Source organism: Anomalospiza imberbis, chromosome 2 (assembly GCF_031753505.1).
Source record: "Anomalospiza imberbis isolate Cuckoo-Finch-1a 21T00152 chromosome 2, ASM3175350v1, whole genome shotgun sequence".
Taxonomy (NCBI): Eukaryota; Metazoa; Chordata; class Aves; order Passeriformes; family Viduidae; genus Anomalospiza; species Anomalospiza imberbis.
Window position 1 is genome coordinate 104765221 of NC_089682.1, and position 20171 is coordinate 104785391.

The window sequence follows — 20171 nt, forward strand, 5'->3', positions numbered from 1 at the left end:
CTATAATAATAAAAAAGATTTAGTAGTATTCTTTGTTTTGATTTAGTGTAATGTTTTCCTTAGGCATAGATTTACACAATTATCTGCATTTATAAGCATTAAATATTCTTGCAAAAAATAGTTTTTACTGTTTATATTTTTATGGGTTTTTTTCAAACTGTGTTTGAAATTTTTCTTTAAAAAAATGCTGAAACTTCATTCAGAAATCCCTTTGCCACTGACAATAGCCAAGAAAGTGGTTTGGAAAATTAACATAGCATTATCATAAAATGACTGGTTTTGCAGACTATTCTCAAGAAAACCTCTGAATCTAAAATTTAAAAAAAAAATTAAAACTTTTTTCGCCTTTTTTTTTTTTTTTTGCTAAGTGCCATGTAGCTTTCACATATTGTTACCTTTGTTGGAATAAGAATTACCCAGATGCATCTGTATAATCACACCTCCTTTATCCTATTTTTTCTTAAGAAATAATATTTTTTATTTAACTTTAATACAAGTCATTATTAGATAGTAAATTTAATATAATTATTGGTTTAATCTTTAAAATTTTGACTATGAACCTATTATTTGTGAAAAGGCACAATATTTCCTGGTTATCACAAATAATTGTGTACTGATAAGAACAAATTCAGCATTTCTTTTTAATTTCTGATTTTATTGGGAGTTTGATTTAAAATGTATTAAGTGAGGCAACAAAATATATGTGTTAGGAAGAATCAATAAAGGACAGTTTTCTTAACAAGATCTGGAAGATGGGAAATGATGTGTTCCTAATTGTTTTTGAAATTTGTTTATTGTCTGTCTGTAAGTTTTACTTTCTTTTGCCATAAATTTTAATTTAAGCTTGGTTCTTTAGGTGCCATAAATTAACTTAAATGTATATGGTGTTTACTGCAAAATGCTTTACACTAACACATCTTTCTCCTTCCTTTGGTTTGTTTGCTATTCTGAGGTACTCTCCAGAATATTAAATCTCCTTGTGTTGTGAATTCTGTCTTTCTGCAGTTTGAATTTCTGTTGGAGATTTCGGTATGGATGGTATTAAAATTTGGAGAGCAATTACTCCATTAACATAAAGTGAGTGAAGTGATGACAATGTTGATTAGGAAAAAAGATAAGCCTTTATTTTTCTCCCCTGCTCTATATTTAAGGTGGGCATACAGGTGCAAGTGAGACAGTGTTAGATCAGACTCAAGAAGAGTTATGAGAAATGAAAAACTACAAACCAACAGCTGAGAATGGGCTCTTACATACCACAGCCATCCTGCAAGCAGTGCTGCAACTGCACAGCAATACGCGCAATACAAGAGCAGCTCTGGCTGATAGCACTGGAGCCTGAAGACAAATTATCACAGAATTGCAGACCAGCTGAGGATGGATGGGACCTCTGGCACCAGCCCCTCTGCTCAAGCAGGGCCACCCAGAGTGAGTTTCCCAGGACCATGTCCAAATACCTCTGAGATGGAGACTCCATAACCACTTCAGGCAACCCATGCCAGTGTGTGTCACCCTTCCAGGAACAAAGTGCTTCCTGATGTTGAGAGGGAACCTCATGTGTCTCAGAGTGTGCCCATGGTCTACCACTGGGAACCATCCAAAAGAGCGGCTCCCTGTTCTTTATGCCTTTCAGGTATTCATGCACATTTATGAGATCTCCTAAGCCTTCTTTAGGCTGAACAGCCTCAGCTCTCATAGCCTTTTGTTACACAAAATATAGTCCAGTCACTTAGTTACCTTAGTGACCCTTCCTTGGATTCTCTCCAGGATCACCTACCCTGACCTGCTGGCAACACTTGTAAAGTAGCCCAGAAGATTGGTGGTCTTTGCCACAGAGGCACATCACTGGCTCATGTTCAGCTTGATGTCCACCAGTACCCTCAGGTCCTTTTCTGCCAAGCTGCTTTCCAATTGTGTGGTCCCCAGCCTGTGCTTGTGCCTGGAGTTATTCCTCCCCAGGTGCAGAATTTTTTTGTGTTTTTTTTTTTGTTTTTTGAGGCCTTTTCAAATTACTGTGACTTTGATACATACTTTGGAGCAGTGTATTGCTGTGAATTCATGGGTTTCATACAGGCATGTCTTGGCAACATGTTTAATTGCACTGTATTATTGGAAATGAATCTGTGTACTTGGACAGTAAATAACATGTACATGAACACAAAATGTAACTCATTCTAAATGTATATAAAAAAACTTGGCAAATAGTGAATATACATACTGTGCCTTCAAAGAGAAATGTATTTAGAGCAATCTTCAACTTTTAAACTCCAAAACTCTTCACGAAAATTGCAATTCCAGCTCTCCAGTCCATCGCACTCCTGTCTTTCCCAAGCAGAAGAAAACAGAAATATCCAATATCCAGTGCACTAGTAATAGAAAATACTGAGAGGTGTCCTCCAGAAGTGCTTAGTATAACAGTTGTCTCTGCAATATGCTATCTGACATGAAGTGGCAAAAAATGCATTTATAAGTGTTTATAGCACAGTTCTTGCCTAGAAAAAGCCAAATGAAATTAAATTGCTATCTTAAAAAATCCTTTATTACAGTGACCACAACAAGCAGTCTGTTGCTGTATTAGCAAGAAAAAAAATAGTGTAAATTGAACAGTAGAAAATAAGTAAGAAAGTGCAGCTATTATCAAAAGACCTTTGAAAGTATTCATTCTGAAAAATCATTAATTCAGTACTTCATACTCACAAATTTTCATAAAATGTACATCTATTTCAGCAAAAGAAGAAAATTTGATGCCTGTCACACCATTTTTCTATTATTTTAACACAGTTTTTATGGTTTTTTGATAATATTTCTGAAAGCACTCAAAATGTATGTCTTATTTTACATAAGTTGTTAATGGGTAACCAAGTGGTGGTGAATACTGAGGAGGTATCCAAACTAACCAAGATATCAGCATCAGTAGCAGCTTGCAGAGTAGTCTGCAAGGATAAGGCCATGATGTTCCCAATCGAGTCTACTCTCTATGGAGTACTGCACAGCATAAAGTCATGGGAAACAGAAGTGAGAGAATATTGAGAGGTGGGAAAAGGAATGCCTGTCCAAATAGCATTTGCCAGCTTGCCAGCCAAACTCTTTGATTTAAAGTTTGGAAGATCCCTTAGACTTTGAAATACTTTTTTTCCTCCTAATAGTTTGCCAAAATAGTAGAGATCTGCTGTCTGCAAGAGCATTGTTAGACCCATAATTGATTCCTCTGACTTACCCACCTGCAGTCTATAACTTTTGTTTTTCCATCCGTAATGAAGTCTATACCTAGTTTTTTCCAACCATTTTAGCTGACTGGAAAAAGTCAGTGTATAAAATGCACTAGCAGTGTAGAATAAAGCAAACTATGATCTTCATAGAGTTCTTGGGTTTTTTTGGGAAAGAAGTTACAATAATTTTATTGTTGGTGATGCCTCTGTATTCCAGCGCATTGATAAAAAATGATCGTTCTACCATTAGTCGTAGTGTTTTGTTATAGTAATGTCTTTAGTGCTGCCTTGTAAAACTCAGATATAATGAATCTTTTTAAAAGTAAACTCTTTACTCTTCTATCTCTTCCTTTTCTTTTGTAAACATCTGGAAATGATTCTCTTGTTTTAACCCAAAACTGCTCTAAACAGGCTATCCATGGCTCCAAATATAAATGATGGTAAATTTGGAATTTATTTGCCATGTTCAAGCAAATAAGGAACCATTTTCATTTTTGCATGTGTGATTTCCTGCAGTAATATGTACTTCCAGGGTGTGAAGAGCTACACAAGGTTCCCTTTGCCCTTTTCTGTTGTTTTCTTATGGTGAGTTTTCTTTTTCTTATAGTTTTCTTATGCTTGGTATTTATGACTTTTCCCTCTTTGAAACACAGGAAGCGGGGAAGAGTTGTCTAGAAAAGACTCATGCCATTGTTTGTGCTTGCTTAAGAATCTGACTGCATATTGATCTTGTTTCACTAGACTGTACCATTATCTATGTATCTACCTGTACACAGCAATCAGCATAATCAACTGGCTTCCTCCCGTGCCTAATCATGACCTTAGTAACAGAACGTAGTAAAAAAAGCTCGTGGTAACCATAAAGCAATCTGTAAAAGCAAAGAACATAATTGTTGCACTCATCACAAACAACTGAATAATTATATTAATTCATCTTTCTTATTTTACTCTGTGTCTGAACTTATTAAAGTATACATACACTGATTGTTTTCTGAGTGTGGTGTGGGCTGTTTGCCAGGATGAAGTTTTCTTTTCAAGTGCTCTGATGTCACAGTATCACTACTCAAGATTTTGACATAATATTTTACTAGGTTTTTTTAAACTATGTTGTCTAGAAAAAAAGAATAATTTCTAAAAGGGACTAGCTGATCATAATCAGTAGAGTCAGTTCCAGAAAACAGATGTCATTACAATTTTAACAAGGTCTTATGATACAAACCTATTCCATAATTATTCTATTCTCTTTCATTTAAACTAGTTGTCTCATAGATAATTGTGGGGAAAAATACATGATAACATATGTAAGCATAAAAAAAATCTAGTTAATGTCTGTTTCTGCATAGGTTTCCTTATCAATTTCTTCCTTTTAGCAAGTTATATAAGTGTATACACTTACACACACACATACAGAAAGCATCTTTATGCATAATCACTGAAATATCTTAAATCACCTGTCTGGTTTTGTGGCTAGAGAAAAATAGTTATGGTGGAATTGTTCTCTGGTTGAAGGTAGCAGATAACAGGGGCCTCTTTTGTCTTGTCTATAAGGGAAAAGAAATGAGCATTGTTTGGAATTTTATTTGTGGTTCTGTCCTCTAATAGTGCCAGTCCAATGACATGAAAGTAGATTAGTGTACAGAAGTTTTGGCACAAAACTGATATCTACTCCTGTAGTCCAACATTTCCTGAATAATTATTTTTAATAAGAGAAAAAGCTGAAAAACTAGTTGTTTAGCTCACTATCCAATAACCCCTTTTTCAATCACAGCTTTACTTAGCAAGTCTAATAATGTTTTGGCCCTTGCTGAGATAGCATTTATCTACATAGGGAAAAAAAAAAAGAAACTTGAAGTCCAGTAGGGAGCAACTTTATGTGGTGATTCTTGTCAAACTAGTCCTGTGTACAGTGGAAGTGTTTCACTTGCTGAATGCCTATCACAAATACCTCAATTCATTTCTTTATTGCCTCCTAACCAATTTTTTCACTTGCTGAAAGTTAATTTCTGCAATAGTTCTCTTTTCTGAGCTGCTCTGTCTGAAATGGAAAGTGTTTTCATTTCTGCTTGTTTACTTTATAGGTTTCTGCAGACCTTCTTACATTAGTTTTGATTGTTACATTTAATTTCAGGAAGGCTTTAATTCTTTAAAGATGGCCTCACTTCTCAGTCACTCCTAGTTACAGACATTTAATCATTCACCTCAGTGCAAACAGTTCATCAGGTTTTTAACAACAGAACAATGACACACAAAAATGGAAATCCATATTATGAAAGAGGCCCTAAATCAACCCTTACTGATTAATTTCCCCTTTATTCACAAAGCCTAAATCATTCTGACTGAATCAATCAAAAAGCTATTACCTTCATACTTGCAAGTGTTATTTTCAAAATCAATGAAAACTGAATTTATTTTTAAGATGCAATATATTACCAAAATAAAAGTTCCCATTTATTTAAGCTAGAGATTTATCAAAAACTGTTACAGTTAGTAAAATCTTAGGGTTTGACCCTGTATTTTTTTTTTGTTTTTTAATTTTCAACTTTGTCCACATTTTCCAGTTTCATTTACTTCAATAGCTGAATTGCTCTTAATTTTGTGAAAGTATTTTTATTGCTTCTGTACATGAAGGCTCTCAGACAGAGCAGATATTCAGTAACAGGAACTTCCTAGGGATATGTCACTTGGCAGTAGCTTTGGCTGCAATCACCATAAAATCAGGGAGTTCAATATCCTGAATGAAGTAAGGAAGGACAGAAGCAGCATACAGCCTTAGGGGCAGCAACCAAGAAAATTAAGAAAGTTGGCTGATGTCCTTGCAAGGCTGCTGTGGCGTCTTTGGAACATCATGGAGATGGTGCATTGTGACTGGAAAAAATTAAAAGCCTGAAGGTCAACCCAAGGAATTACTAGCTCATCTTTGCCTCATTCCCTAGGAAGATTTTGCAGTTGTCTTACCAGAAGTAAATCATGTTTGACCACCCTACTGTGATAAAATGACCTTATCAAAACTTCAGAAATCGCTTTGTGCAGTTGTACAGACTTTGGGGCTTCTTATTACAGTGAAGTTCGTTCCAGCATGCTAAACCCAAGTTTTTTGTTTTCAAATAAACACATCCAACATCCTTGCCTATATTATATTATATTATATTATATTAATTATATTATATTGAGATTTTACTGTATTACTGACATTTATTCCACTGAAAGGAAGCCGTATGTTCCTATGTTCACATTCACATTCATATTCAAGGCAGAAGAAAGTCAGGCAGCACTTGACTCACATTTTGAAGATTTTTTAATTCATGTTTTTAAATAGAAAGCATAGAATTTCGTGTAGTTAGTCAGGCTTATTTTGGAAGACTCTCTTTCAAACTCAAACAATGAGATCCTTTCAATCTTCCTGGAAGAGCTCCTATCAGATATTCAATTTCATTGCAGAAACTCTCACTCTACTCTCGTCAGATTCCCATTGGCCTATTGGATTCTAAGAGGCACAAATTAACAGGAAATAGAGACTTCAGTAGCATTATTGCTACCCTTTTTTTTTTTTTCCATGACAAATTCTGAGAAAAAACCAAGAAGCTGATTTTCCATTTAAATTGCAACTTAGTGCTTTTTTGGTAAATGAAACATGAATGATTGATACTTTTTTTTTTCCTTTTTGCATCTATTTTTGGGGGGAGGGGAGCGGTTTGGTGGGGGTCTTTTTTGTTTTGTTTAGTGTACTGTCTTAGCACAAATATTGATGTAGGTTTGAAAACTTAGTAATAATTACCTCTCAAGAAGGAATGTTTTTTCTTAATTTTTTTCTACGCAAATTCTACCTCCTAAATTTCTTGTATCTCTAGTTCTTTTGTCTTTCACAGTATCTCATTCATTATGATTGCTACATTTTTTTCAGTCAGCATTCATGTAGAAGAAATATAGAAAGTGATATGATGAAATTATAAAGAGATATGCATGTATGTCACATATGTAAGAAAAACTGTGCCAAATCTGGACTGTGTTTGAGAACAATGTTTTTTTTCCTTTTTGTGCACCTGCCTATTGCTGTGGAAAACTTTTAATCTAAGGAAAAATAGAGATAGACTGTATTAAATTTATTTCAACTCTAGTTCCTTTTAAAGGCAAGACCATGGTCCTGGAGAATACAAAATCCTGGAATCTCCTTAGGAAATTCTCATAAGAAAAATAAATCAGTTGTCTCCTAAAAAAATAAACTAATCACTGAGATTTATTTTATAAAGTAGACAAAATGCTGTCATGTATATTGTCCTTCGCATCCCAATACTTTAGTTTGTACAGTACTAACTAGATCTTGGTATGGCTTAGTGATGCTGCCTAAGCAGACTGCTCATTTGTGTGCAATCATTTTTGTCCTTTAGGAAACATTATTCTAATGTTTATAATATACTAGTTTCTTTGATCAATATGATGCCATATTTACTATAAACCAGTTTTAAATTTATTTTAATATCCAGCAAGGTCTTGTCTTCTCTATTTATAAAAAAAAAATAAATTTAAATTAAAAAGAAAAAGAAAAAAAAAATCAGTCTTGGACATATAATAGATTTGGTCCCTCCTGTGAGGAATAGTGTCTGACTGTCTTGGAGCCTAAAGGATCTATACACATGCTTGTGCAGTAGAATTATGAAATATGCAACAATTAGATGAATTCTTAGTTTCTGTCATTGAATTAGAAATAGCAAAACCATGAATTCAATTTGTACATGGGATTTTAGCCAAAGTAAATAAATGAGTGTTTTAATTCACTTGGGTTCAAATTTATTTAGACTTGTCATATTTAACAAAAGAAAATCATAAGCCATAAAGGAGCAGTCAGGCATGATATTAAACAGCTGAACATGTCAAAATGATCAGCATGTAGTTATGAAGTTTCATTCAGTACATCACTGCTCTACAGTTATTGTGTTTGATTTGTGCATGCTTTAGATAAATTGATGTTGGGTGTGGAGGGCAACCTCTACTTAGCTTTTGTCCACTGACTTAGGGCATTGCTTGGACAACATTTTCAGGCACATGGTGTGACTCTTGGGGTGTCCTGTGTAGGGCCAGGAATTGGACTCAACATTCCTGATGGGTCCCTTCTAACTCAGCATATTCTTTGATTCATTAATTTTATGAATAGTTCCCCTGTTTCCTCAAAGGCCCACTGATGTAAAGATCCTTTTTTTTCTGTTGGTATTTATTGATATCTATAGCCAATAAATAACATATTTACATGCAGTTTTTTGCCTTGTCATATTTCTCCGCTGCATTTTCCAGCAAACGAAAAGTCTTGCACGTGTTGCACATGCACGTGCAAATCCAATTGAACACTTTGTTCTATGCAGCTGTATAAAAAAGAATTCAGTTCTAGGTCATTTGTTACTAATCCTTTTTGATCTCAGTGCCCTGTTAAAACCTTGACATTTGAGTTTTCAGAAGCAGGCAACTATTATTAGTAAGTTACATCAGGGATGGTAAATAGCTTCACAACAGTTCCAAAGCATGTATTTTCCTGTCAATACTCTTTGCAGCATGTTGTGCTCTGCCTCATCAGAAGAAAGGGGAGCAGCTTATGTATTATTAATAAGCAACTGATTTAGAGGTAGAAAGTTGGTAATCTTTGAATATGAATTGGAAGAATTCTAAAGGAATTATTATAACAGAGACATAGAAAGAAGATTCCTTCCTCTAAGTGTTGAAAAGCATATTATTTTTGGACTATAAATTATTTACATGGAGTTGCTGCTTAGAACCAGGAATCTTTTATCTTTCAGTCCTTGTTTTAAACCTAATCAGCAAAATGACATCTATCTTCACATTTCCCCTAGAGCCTGACAGTCATAAAAGGATAGCCATTTTTAGGCAGATGTTTGCTGCTGATAAGATGCATTAAAGCATGGACCATTAGCTGAACTGTTTTGTAAGTCATCAAAGATTCAGATTGTTTAACAAATTGATATCTATGCAGAAAACAAAAGACAGAGAAGGTCTGTGTAATGCTGCAGTAGTTCTTATTGACTGTCTTTAAGATCAACAAGAAGCACTACATTGGACAGAGTACGAACAGAATAACAATGGGACCTGTTTCAAAACAAGCTTAAAACTGAATGAAATACATCATTTATTAAAGTAATAGATCTCCTCAATGCATCTCTCAACGATGCTGAAGCAGTCTTTTTTTCCTGCCTACTCACATCTATTGCTGTCATATTTAAATTAAAATGTAACTTAAGCTTTGCATAGAAACACATCCTAAAACTATAATGCGATACTTATGTGTGTGTGCTGCATGCAGTTTACAACTACACAGGTAGACCTAAAGACAAATACTACAAATGGAAAGCTGAATAGTAAGAACTAAATAGCTGAATGGAAGAGAAACAAAACAAAACAAAACAAAACAAAACAAACAAACAAAAAGAAACCCCAAAAAAACCCCAAAGGAACTGGAAAAGAGTAAAGATATGTAGAAGTGGAAAATATTCGCTGACAGGCAGATGAAAAGTATGGCAAAATGCAACAATAGGTCTAGGGGGGAAAAAATAAAATATGAGATATATACTAGTAAATATTTAAGGGAGAAAGATACGCAAGAAGAAAAAACATTGGGAAAAATGGAAGACAATACATGCCCCAGAAATTAAAAAAGAAAAGAAGAAAAGAAACAAACAAAAGAGGGAATTTGGCTGAAAAGAGGCCAAGGAAAGCAAGAAAAGAATAATGTTACTCTGTATGCATGTATCTAGAGATGAGAAATTTCTTACATGCAGACTATGCATATATACACATACACATACACATACATACACATAGATATACATATACATATACATGTAATTTCATGGTATCAACTATGACTTTTAATGTCACAGAATCACAGATGGGTAAGGTTGGAAGCACAACAGTGGGTCATCTGGTCCAACGTCACTGCTCAAGCAGAGTCATCCTAGAGCATGTCACAAGATTGTGTCCAGACTGTTCTTGAATGTCTTCAGTGAGGGAGACTCCACAATCCCTCTGGACAATCTGTTCCAATGCATGGTCACCCACACAGTAAAAAAGTTCTTCCTCATATTCAGGTGGAGCTTCCTGTGCATCACTTTCTGCCCATTGCCTCTTGTATTGCTCAGCACCACCAAGCAGAGCCTGGAAATACCACCTTGACAACCTCCCTCCAGATATATATAGACATTGATGAGTTCCCCTCTCAGACTTCTCATCTCAAGGCTAAACAGGCCCAGCTCTCTCAGCCTTTCCTCGTAAAAGAGATGCTCCAGTCCATTGCCCATTGCAACTATCTCCATTGCCATCCACCGGACCTGTTCCAGGATCTCCATTTTTCTTTTGTACTAAGGAACCCAGAACTGGACACAGTACTTCATATGTGGCTTTAGTAGGGCTGAGTGGTCCCTTGATCTACTGGCAAAGCTTTTCCTAATGCACCCCAGGACATCATTGTCCTTCTTGGTCACAAGGACACTGCTGGCTCATGGACAGCTTGTTGTCCACCAGGATCTCCAGGTCCTTCTCTGTAGAGCTGCTGTCCAGGAGGTCAGCCTCCAGCCTGTGCTGTTGCATGGAGCTGTTCCTCCCCAGGTGTAGGACTCTGCATTTGTCTTTGTTGAATTTCAGACGGCTCTTCTCCGCCCATCTCTGTTGTCTGTCAGGTCCTTCTGAGCAGTCCTCTGGGGTTATCAGCCATTTCTCCCAGTTTTGTGTTGTCCTAGAATTTGCTGAAGAGACCCCTGTCCTTTCATCCAAGTGATTGATCAGTAAGTTAAGCAATACTGGACCTAGTATGGAACCTTTAGGGACACCATTTTTTACAGGCCTCCAACTAGATCCTGTGCCACTGATTACGACCCTCTGGGAACTGCCATTCAGCAAATCCACCTCACTGTCCACTACCCATTCTGTCCACACTTCCTCAGTTCATCAGTGAGGATATTGTGAGAGACAGTGTTGAAAGCCTTGCTAAAGTCAAGATAGACAATACCCACTGCTCTTCCCACATCCATCCAGGTAGTTTTCTCATCATAGAGGCAATTAGCTTGGTGAAGCATGATTTACCTGTAGTGAATCCATGCTGACTCTTCCTGTTTTCCTCCTTTCATCCATGTGGATAGAGATGAGGCTGACTGACATGTAGTTACCTGGGTCGTCCTTGCCATTTTTGAAGACTGTCCTCATACAATGTCCTCATGCAGTTGCCTGATAAATCTTATAGATAAACTTGTTCTGCCAAATGTTTTAATAGATTAGATGACCTGTTACATTTGTGAACTTCAAGTATAGTTCCAAGTAGTTTCCATAAGAGCATAACTTTGTAAAAAATGGAACTAGTTAGGAGATTTAAACTAAAAATCTTGGACAAAGAATGAAGTAAATCTTTGCAGTTATAATCTAGTGAGGGTGTTGTGGTAGCCATGCTAAGCTCAGCAATACCAAATCAAAATTTTATTTTTTTTCTTCTAAGCTTTGGATTGCAGCCTGTGGCTGGTAAATAATATATGTTAGCTCTGGAGTTATTCTTGTCTTATCTTTTAACACTGTATAGTTTTTCTTCCTTGTCTTTTTGCTACTGGAGTCCACTATAGCAGATAAAGGGATAGATGTATTACATTGGTTAAACATTCATTAATGTAGACAGCATTAATTAAAAACACTTTGAAATTTACTGCTACTTCAGCAGGAATGGAATGGGACCCCTTATACTAGTGCTATGAAGACTTCATTTACCTTAATGAAAAAATATTTTTAGAAATATGTATACTTAACAAGTTGTTTTGTTCTAACTTAGAGGCAAAAGAAATTAATACTTGTGTAAACATTAGAAGAAAATCTAAGGCAGGTATGAGCATAGGAATAAAGTTCTGTTCAGGCTTGCAGAACGATATTATGTCCTTTGTCTTTTCAAATCTGGACTATTCCCAGTGATCCATGTGTGTAAATTTAATCGAGACCTGTGTTCCACTTCAAATACTTTTTACCCTACGTACTATGCTTAAGTTTCTTCAAGCTGTCTCCATCCGCTGCCTCAATATCATTCCTCAGTTAAAAATTATTTTTTAGCCTTCACATCACTTCAGTCCTTAAAACTTTATCAGTCACACCATTCATTTAAAGACATCTGATGTGTTAGCTGATTTTCTCTTAAATCCCAGATTTCTCTGAACAAGCTTTTCACCGATGTTAAAGCAAAAGTCTTGTTAACCTCTCATAGAAATGTCTGTTCTAAGTAATTTTGTTAATCAGTGATTAAGTGTCTGAGGAAAGTTTCTTACACATTTTTAAAGATTCTCAGTCTAATTTTTTGTTTGAAAGTAATTTTCAACTCCAATACATGGTCTCACTAGACACTAGCTATTTTTTAATGGCAAGCATCTAAAGGAAGTGCACAGAGGGACTTTATGTCTAAAATGTCAGTCTTCTGGAAAATTTCAAAAGAAAATGAAGTAAAAAGAGGATCAGATGCAGAGTAGTATAATTTTAAATGCAAAGAATAAAAACTACCTTGGAGTAGATAATATGTGTGCATATGTGTCAGCATTAATTTCATTTCTATAGAAAAAACTTAACCAAACAATCCCCCCCCTAAACCTTATAGAAGTTTTAGTATGTTTTCCTACAGATTTCAAGATTGGTGAATGAGTATTTCATTGTGCAGCTGACATGGGCTGTACACTAGAAGCTATATATCAGGAATTAATTGTCATTTTGCAAGCAAATGAGATAGCAGTCAGGCTTGCACAAAAATTACACTCTCTCAAAAAAATAAATGATTCCTTGGAAAGCATAAATGAACTGATAATCAGGAAGCTAGACATTAGTGGAAAGAAGTAAGTGCCTTGAAACATCTCTACACCCTAAGAGAATTTTAATAGGATATTACAATCTTTAGTAACAGAAAACCAAGCACCAAAAGAATGGAATCTGTCAGAGTGATCATCTAGCTGTGTCTAGAGAAAAGCTGTGGAGATTTCTCACAATTTTTCTTGTCCCCTATTTTAAGTACATAATTGCAAAGAAGTAAGTTTCTTAACTCTACCAGAATAAGATTATTTTTAAGTTTCCATTCACTGAAGATTTTATTACTCTGGCATAAACTCAGGAGCTTTTCTTATAGTAGATGTGTCAGGATATACATTTTATGGAAGAGAAAAGAAAACTTTGTTTAACATTTGCAATGTCATCATGCAAACTGGCTTAGAAATCAGTATGATTCCACTCATCATCCACTCACTGAGGCTGGATATGAACCTTTTTCCTGATTTGATAGAAGCTGTAAAACCTTCTATAGAGCTAGTTAACGGAAACAATAGAAGCCTTGCCCTGAACCCCAGGTTGGTATCACTTCCCAGAATAAACACATAGGCAGGGGCTCTTAGGGAAGAAAATTGGCTTTAAGCATTTATTTACAGGAAAAAAAAAAAAAGAAGAAAAGGGGAGAAAAGCCAACAAGACTACAAGACAGAAAAAGCTAGAGAAGAAAAATGTTGGACCAAGTATGGCCTGGAAGAGATTTTTTTTTTCCCTTGGAAATGAACTAGTTTGCATAGGGACTGTTTGACCCCACACAGCCCCAGTGTTTGGGTAACCAAGCAGCCAAAAAGCAGTACTGATGGCAACCATAAGATTCAGTTTCCATGGAGACAATGCATATGCTTGTACCTTGCTAAACAAAAAATAAGGATGAAAAATGAAATTAAAAATTAAAATGGAGGATGAAAAAATCAAATATGTCCCAGAAAATGTAAAATAAGACAGAGTTAGCTGAAAGCCTCACATTAAAGCAAGGTCTATATATTTTTCTAAAAGATGGCAAATAACTCCAGACAAACTCATTCTTCATCAAATTAAAAAACTCATTCCCTCCATCTCTTCTGCCATGTTTTTCTTCAGAAGTTGTCCAAATCATAGAGTCCTAGAATCATAGAATGGTTTGATTTGGACTTTAAAGATAATAAATCTCCAGCTCCTCTGCTGAGGCCAAGGGCACCTTCCACTACACTAGGTTGCTAGAGTTCATCCAACCTTGCCTTAAACACTTCGAGCGATGGGGCACCCACAAGTTTCTGGGCAACCTGTTCCAGTGCCTCAATCCCTCTCACAGTAAAGAATTTCTTCCTAATATCTAATCTAAACCTACTGTCTTTCAGTTTAAACCATTTCCCCTTGTCCTCTCACTGCACACTCGTGTGAACAGTCACTCTCCAAATGAAATCAAGGTTGTCAGAAAAAAACCCACAACTTTTGACAAAGAGAACCTAGAATGTTTGAAGTTATACTGATAAAAATCAAAATTGATAAAATTACAATTTTGTGTTCCTTGAAGCAAGATTTTAGTTTTGGAGCTCACCCTGAGGAAACAGACCAAAATATCTTGTCCACATACATGTCCAGAATATATGATCTGGAACTAACCATAAGTTTTAAGTTGCCTAGCCAAATGATGACCATCAAAAAAAGAATAAGATTAAAAAAAAAAATAACAACATTAAGAGTGTGGTAAACTTTTTGTTGCAGAGTGAACCAGCAAGGAATGCAGTGATGAGTGAAGAAGATGGAAACTAATGCCTGAGAATGTTACAGATACAGCTCTGATGTCAATATGCAAGAGGGCGATTCAGAAGCCACTTATATTGTGATAAGGGAAAGTAAAGCATTTAATTTGTAGAGTAGAGGAAGTAGGCATTAGTCCAAATGCTAAGATAAGCAGTTCACTGAACTGAAAATTCAGTAATTCGGCTGATATTTTAAAGAGAATTTCACAAGAGACAGGATCATTCCAAGTACAAGTTCTGCTCAGTTAGCAGAGGTTAATGGCAGTTTCACACTCTAATCCCCCATCCCTCAAAAAAAAAAAAAAAATGGAGAAGGGAAGCAAAAGGGGGAACCCTGGTGCTTACAGAATAACTCCTCTTTTGTTCATAAAGGCTAATAAGAAATAAAAGCAGGGTTTTTTTTGAAGATGCAAAATGTTGCTGAAACTAATTCAAGTATGTGTACTGCAGAAAGTGATTAAGGGATCACAAACTGTATCATCCATTTTTAGTCAGCATAAAGAATGATTGATGAAGTTTTGCACATACCTTAAGGTGTCTAAAAACCTTGGATGCTTTTCCAGTAAATTCCATTGTAACAGTGCACAGTGCACAAATTAACAGAAAAAATAAATAATGACATAGACAAAATAAAATATGTGATTATTCATTTATGTGTCTATATAGCTTGTAAATAGGGTTTTTATACTAAACTTCTATTTTCTCCAGCACATTCTTAACATATTCATAATTCTTTTATCTTGGTAATACTCAGCACTACAATCTTGCCTGAATAAATACCCAGAAACCTTTTAGAATTAATACTACAGTATAATAGCAACTTTTTTAGTGTGAGCAGAAAGACATCTATTTAAGATTTAAAAAAAAAGGAATTTTTGAATCCTTTGTAAAATCTGCTCCTGCTTTTCTATGATGAAAATAGAAAAAAAAATATTAAGCTCTATTTTTTTTAATTCTAAGATAAATATAACCCTTGCAAAAAAAGTATAATTTTGGACCCACAAGTCCAAATACTTTGATTATTCATTCCAATTCCATTTTGCAGCCTAAAGTGAGACACAAAGCCAGCAATTAAAAGACTCAAACATACAAAAAATAAATTGGCTACTTAATTTGGTTTCATTGTCATAAATAAGTGAAGGAAAAATTACACTGGTACTGAAAAAAATAATAAGGCTTCTGAAATTAAGTTCTAATAATCTAAGTGCTTATTATAACTTGTTTAATATTAGATATTGCTAAATCTAATAATGAAGAGATTTTAATGGTGTTTGGTAAAGCAAAATTGTTTGGGAAAACAATTTTTTTGCAAAAACTAGTTTTTAAAAAAGTTTGGGAAAACTAATTGAATCCTAGTTTTCTGTTTTTAAATCAATACTCAAAATACACCTACAGCTTAGACATTCAAAGTTATAAAATTTACTATTGAAAATTGCCTTTTTAAAGTCCTCTAAATAAAAATTTGCTATCATACTAATTTATACCCATCACATAGTTCTTAACTTACCAAAGCTTCCCAGCTGTAAAAGATTAATGGCTGCCTCATGAAGTGTGTACAATATAATTCCCAAATATAAACAGCAAAAATCCCACTTCTGTCTGTTCCAAATCACACTGCAAATATTTAGGGTAAAACTAGTAGAAATAACTGATTTACTTGATGCAACAAAAATGCATAATTTTTACATCGACTTTATTTCAATCTTGGCTATGGCTGCAACTACTTATTCACCTGTATTTGATAGTTCTGCTCCACAATTACAATATTAATGTGCTAAAAGAATGTTCAGACTAATGTGTGAAGAGTGTGAGTAGTATCACTGACCTTGATATCTAAGGCTGTATCAAATAGTGTTAGTTAAACAGCTTATACTATAGACTATTGTTTATAACTGTAATCTGAATAAATGTTTTTTTCTTGCTTCCCAAACTCTGATTTGATGATGGTACTTGATAATGAAAGAGCTTCATTGTGTCCCCTGTTCTATTGCTCTAGATGATGGGGAGAAGTGTGAGGGGAAGTCTGGGTTTTGTCATTGTTCTGATTCCACTTGTGATGCCAAAATGATGTGGTACACTGAAATAATGTTAGGGTCCAACCACTAAAGGATGCCTCTGCCCAAATTAAGGTGCAAATGAGACCATTAGTATGGATTTTATTTAAAAATAAATATGAGGTAGAGACAGATAGGAAGAGAGTGGGGAAGAAGAGAAAGAGGATGAGTAAGAGAGAGCTATTAAGCAAAAGATATCATCACCACATGGGTTCCTGTAGCTTCCTGCTGGCCCTTCTTTACCCTGATCTGCTCAGTGGTGGGGGTCCCCAAGTGTTCTAATTGAGGTACTGCTCTTATACAGTCCAATCCCAGGTATCCATGGGGTGTATATGTCATTCCCATAACTTGGGATGGCATATGTGTAAGCTGTTGCTTCCTTTTATCACAGTTTGCCATGGTTGGAATTTTTGTCTGGATAAGTTACCTGGATCTGTTTCATCAGGCCTGGCATCTTCCTCTTGTTGCTGTTGGTGCTTTCCTCACAGTCTGCACAGTGGTATTTTGTCTGGTGTGCTAATTCCAAACCTTTCATCTTTGTGTAGGCCTGAAATGAATGCCTCCCTCTTTTACATCTGTGCCCATTGTGGTGGTTTATCTTACAGGAACTTTCTTCTTTGACAGTGAGCTGAGACATTTTAACCACATTCTTTAAGTCCTGACAGCCATGGAATTCACCTCCTTCACAGTTCCCACGTGGAGACGATAAAGCTGTGTCCAGTTGCTCAAAGACTTCTCTGAAACGCCTTAGCCTATCTCAGGCACCTGCTTGTGGCTGGCAAATATAGCATGGGACCCACAGGTGTCACAGGAGCAGCAGCTGGAGGTTCCGCAGGATAGACTTGGCTGTCTCAGACAACACTAAATCAATACCTGCGGTCAAGTGAATTGAGCCTCTTGTCAGCACACCGATAGTGTCTAGAGAACCAGCAGATCAAATGTCAGTGTCTGGTTTTGGAGTGACACAAATAGCTCTGTAGACTCTATTGACTGTATTTAGTGGATCTTCACTGACTGTGATGATAGTTTAGATTCCTATCTTAGAGATAAATACGTGCCTGTGGTACGAGTGTTTTTAGCTACATCAGAATCTTTGCATAAATGAATTTTCTCATGTAGAAAATGGAGTAAGAATATTGCTTTAGCCATGGAACGAATTGGTTTTTCATGTCAGTTTTCATCTTTTGCTCCATGATGTAGCACAAGCAGGGCTTCTGGCCCACAAAATATTTTCGTTTAAATTAAACATCTTGAAAAAAATCTCATTTGTGACCTGGGAATGTGAATGGTTCTGTGGCAAGAAACTGGAAGATGTGGGTTAAATATGTGCTTCTATCTCCTCCCTTTTACTTTCCCTAGGAAACACAAAGAAATTTTTTGTGTTTTAATTTTCAGCTAAGTTTTTTTTTTCTTTTTATTTGGGTTTTTGTTTGTTTCTTTGTTTTTAAAATGATGTAGTGGCCTAAGCAATAATATATCCAACTACCACTCCCAAAGAGCACTGAGTTAAATTAATCTTAAGAAGCTGCAAAAAGGTGAATTATTAGGCCATTAGCCTTAAAACCTATGTCCTTATATATTACTGCTACAAATATTCTGTGAGTGAAAATTAATTGCAGTGTTTTCACTAGCTAAGGTTGTCTTATTCATTGCTAGTAGTAGAAAACTCCTAAACCATGCACTGACATGAACTGGTTTCAGTACTATTAAAGAAACTAAAAATTCAGGTCTGTGTCTCACTTTTTTGGTGCAAAAAAAAAAAAAAATAAAAAAGATGTGCATATAATTGTGTTTTGTAGGTAGGCATACCCATAGAAACTGTGGCCATGCCTTTGCAAGCAGTACTCCTGGAAAACCCTTAGTAGTCTGAGATTACAATAAGTGCAGGCACATTTATTGCCATCCTTGAAAGGTTAAACAAAAGTGTGTACAGGAAAAACTATTTTTCATTTAAATGTGTCCTCGAGGAGACCAATACTACAATGCAGACCTGAACTCAATATTTTAAAGGAGTGTGGAAACATACAGAGAAAGCTATTATGTTTAGAAAAGATAACTCTCAGTCAGAACCTGCTATTTAAGCATCTTTAGCCTGCTATTTAAAGCAAAGAAAGATGGAGGATGGTTTGGGAATTATTTTCCTGGTTCATAATAATTTTCAGAAGGAAAATCTGGAAATTCAGCTTTAATCTGAAATTTATGAAAAATAATGCTGAGAGAAAGCAGTTAGATACATTTGAGGAGAAAATAATTTTTACTAGTAAAGGTGGTTCACCAGTGCACTAATATGAAGATTAACTCTTCATATTGTGAGATCAGGAAGTCATGACTGAATGACTTTTTGCATTGTATGCTTCAGTCGCTCCATGGTGCGTTTATTCCATGCTCAGTTGGATAATTCTTAAAAGCCTGGTTAAATCAATTTTTTTTAACTGCAAAGCTATACATTTAGATGCTATAACTATTGGTTGTTAAAACTGTAGAAATGCATTGTGAAATAACTCATCCAAAGAGATATGCTCCATCTTTTTTTTACTGGAATTTCCTTTCCTTGCACTTCAGTTTTCTTAGCAGTGTTGGCTCGTTATTCAAGAACCATCATTATCCTATTGCTAAATCCTTTTGATTTCTCAGTTTTAAGAGGTATTTTGAGGTCTGTGGTTGTTGAATTGGAGCTTTCTAAACAAAGTGTAGTAACTAAAAAGTCATGGTCTCTTGAAAGGTTATTCTAAAAGCCTAAGCAGTGGGAATCAGAAAGAGAGCTGTCTGATTTTTTTTGGTGTTATTTTCTTCCCAAAATATTTTATAATTGTTTCTTATATTTAATATAAAATATAAACTATTCCTCCCTATGCTCCCTCACCCTCCACCCTTTGGAAGCCTATCACAGTACTTTCCAAAACACTGGCAGAACCTCTGAAAAATTTTTAGCAATTCTCTTTCTGCCAATTTCAAAGAACAGTATTCCTTTATCTATAGTTACCATAATGTGCAAACTTTTGCTTTTCCTGTTTTACCTTTTGTATTTCAAGTAATATTTGTAAAACTAACTAGTATTTCTCCCTCCCATACTTCAAAGCTATTGTATTTGTAATCGCTCACCCATTTTGTTTAGTGGTGAGAAAAAGAGAAAAATGTACTCTCAGCCACCACTTTTGACTAATTCCACCTTTCCAACATTCCCTTCTCTCTGGCATCACGGTTTTGTCATACACTCAGTTTCTCTTCTATGTACTACATAAGCTTGCACTTAACGCTCAGATAAGTGGGCTAGAATTGAGTGTCATTCAAGACTACTGGCCTCTCAAGTTCTTCTTTTTGGTCTATAAAATGCACAA

General features: G+C 35.5%; 1 protein-coding gene across 6 annotated transcripts in view; it reads left to right on the plus strand.

Moving 5' to 3' along the window:
• GPC5 (glypican 5) overlaps positions 1-20171 on the plus strand; it is a 577648-nt gene that overhangs the window by 206442 nt on the left and 351035 nt on the right. The window contains exon 8 of one of the 6 annotated variants that reach the window (XM_068182443.1): positions 14742-15067. The exons of the other annotated variants lie outside the window; for them this stretch is intronic. Coding sequence (XP_068038544.1) covers positions 14742-14789 — 48 coding nt within the window. The 3' untranslated portion in view covers positions 14790-15067. Of the gene's footprint in view, positions 1-14741; positions 15068-20171 lie in introns of those variants that run through there. 6 annotated transcript variants of the gene reach the window in all.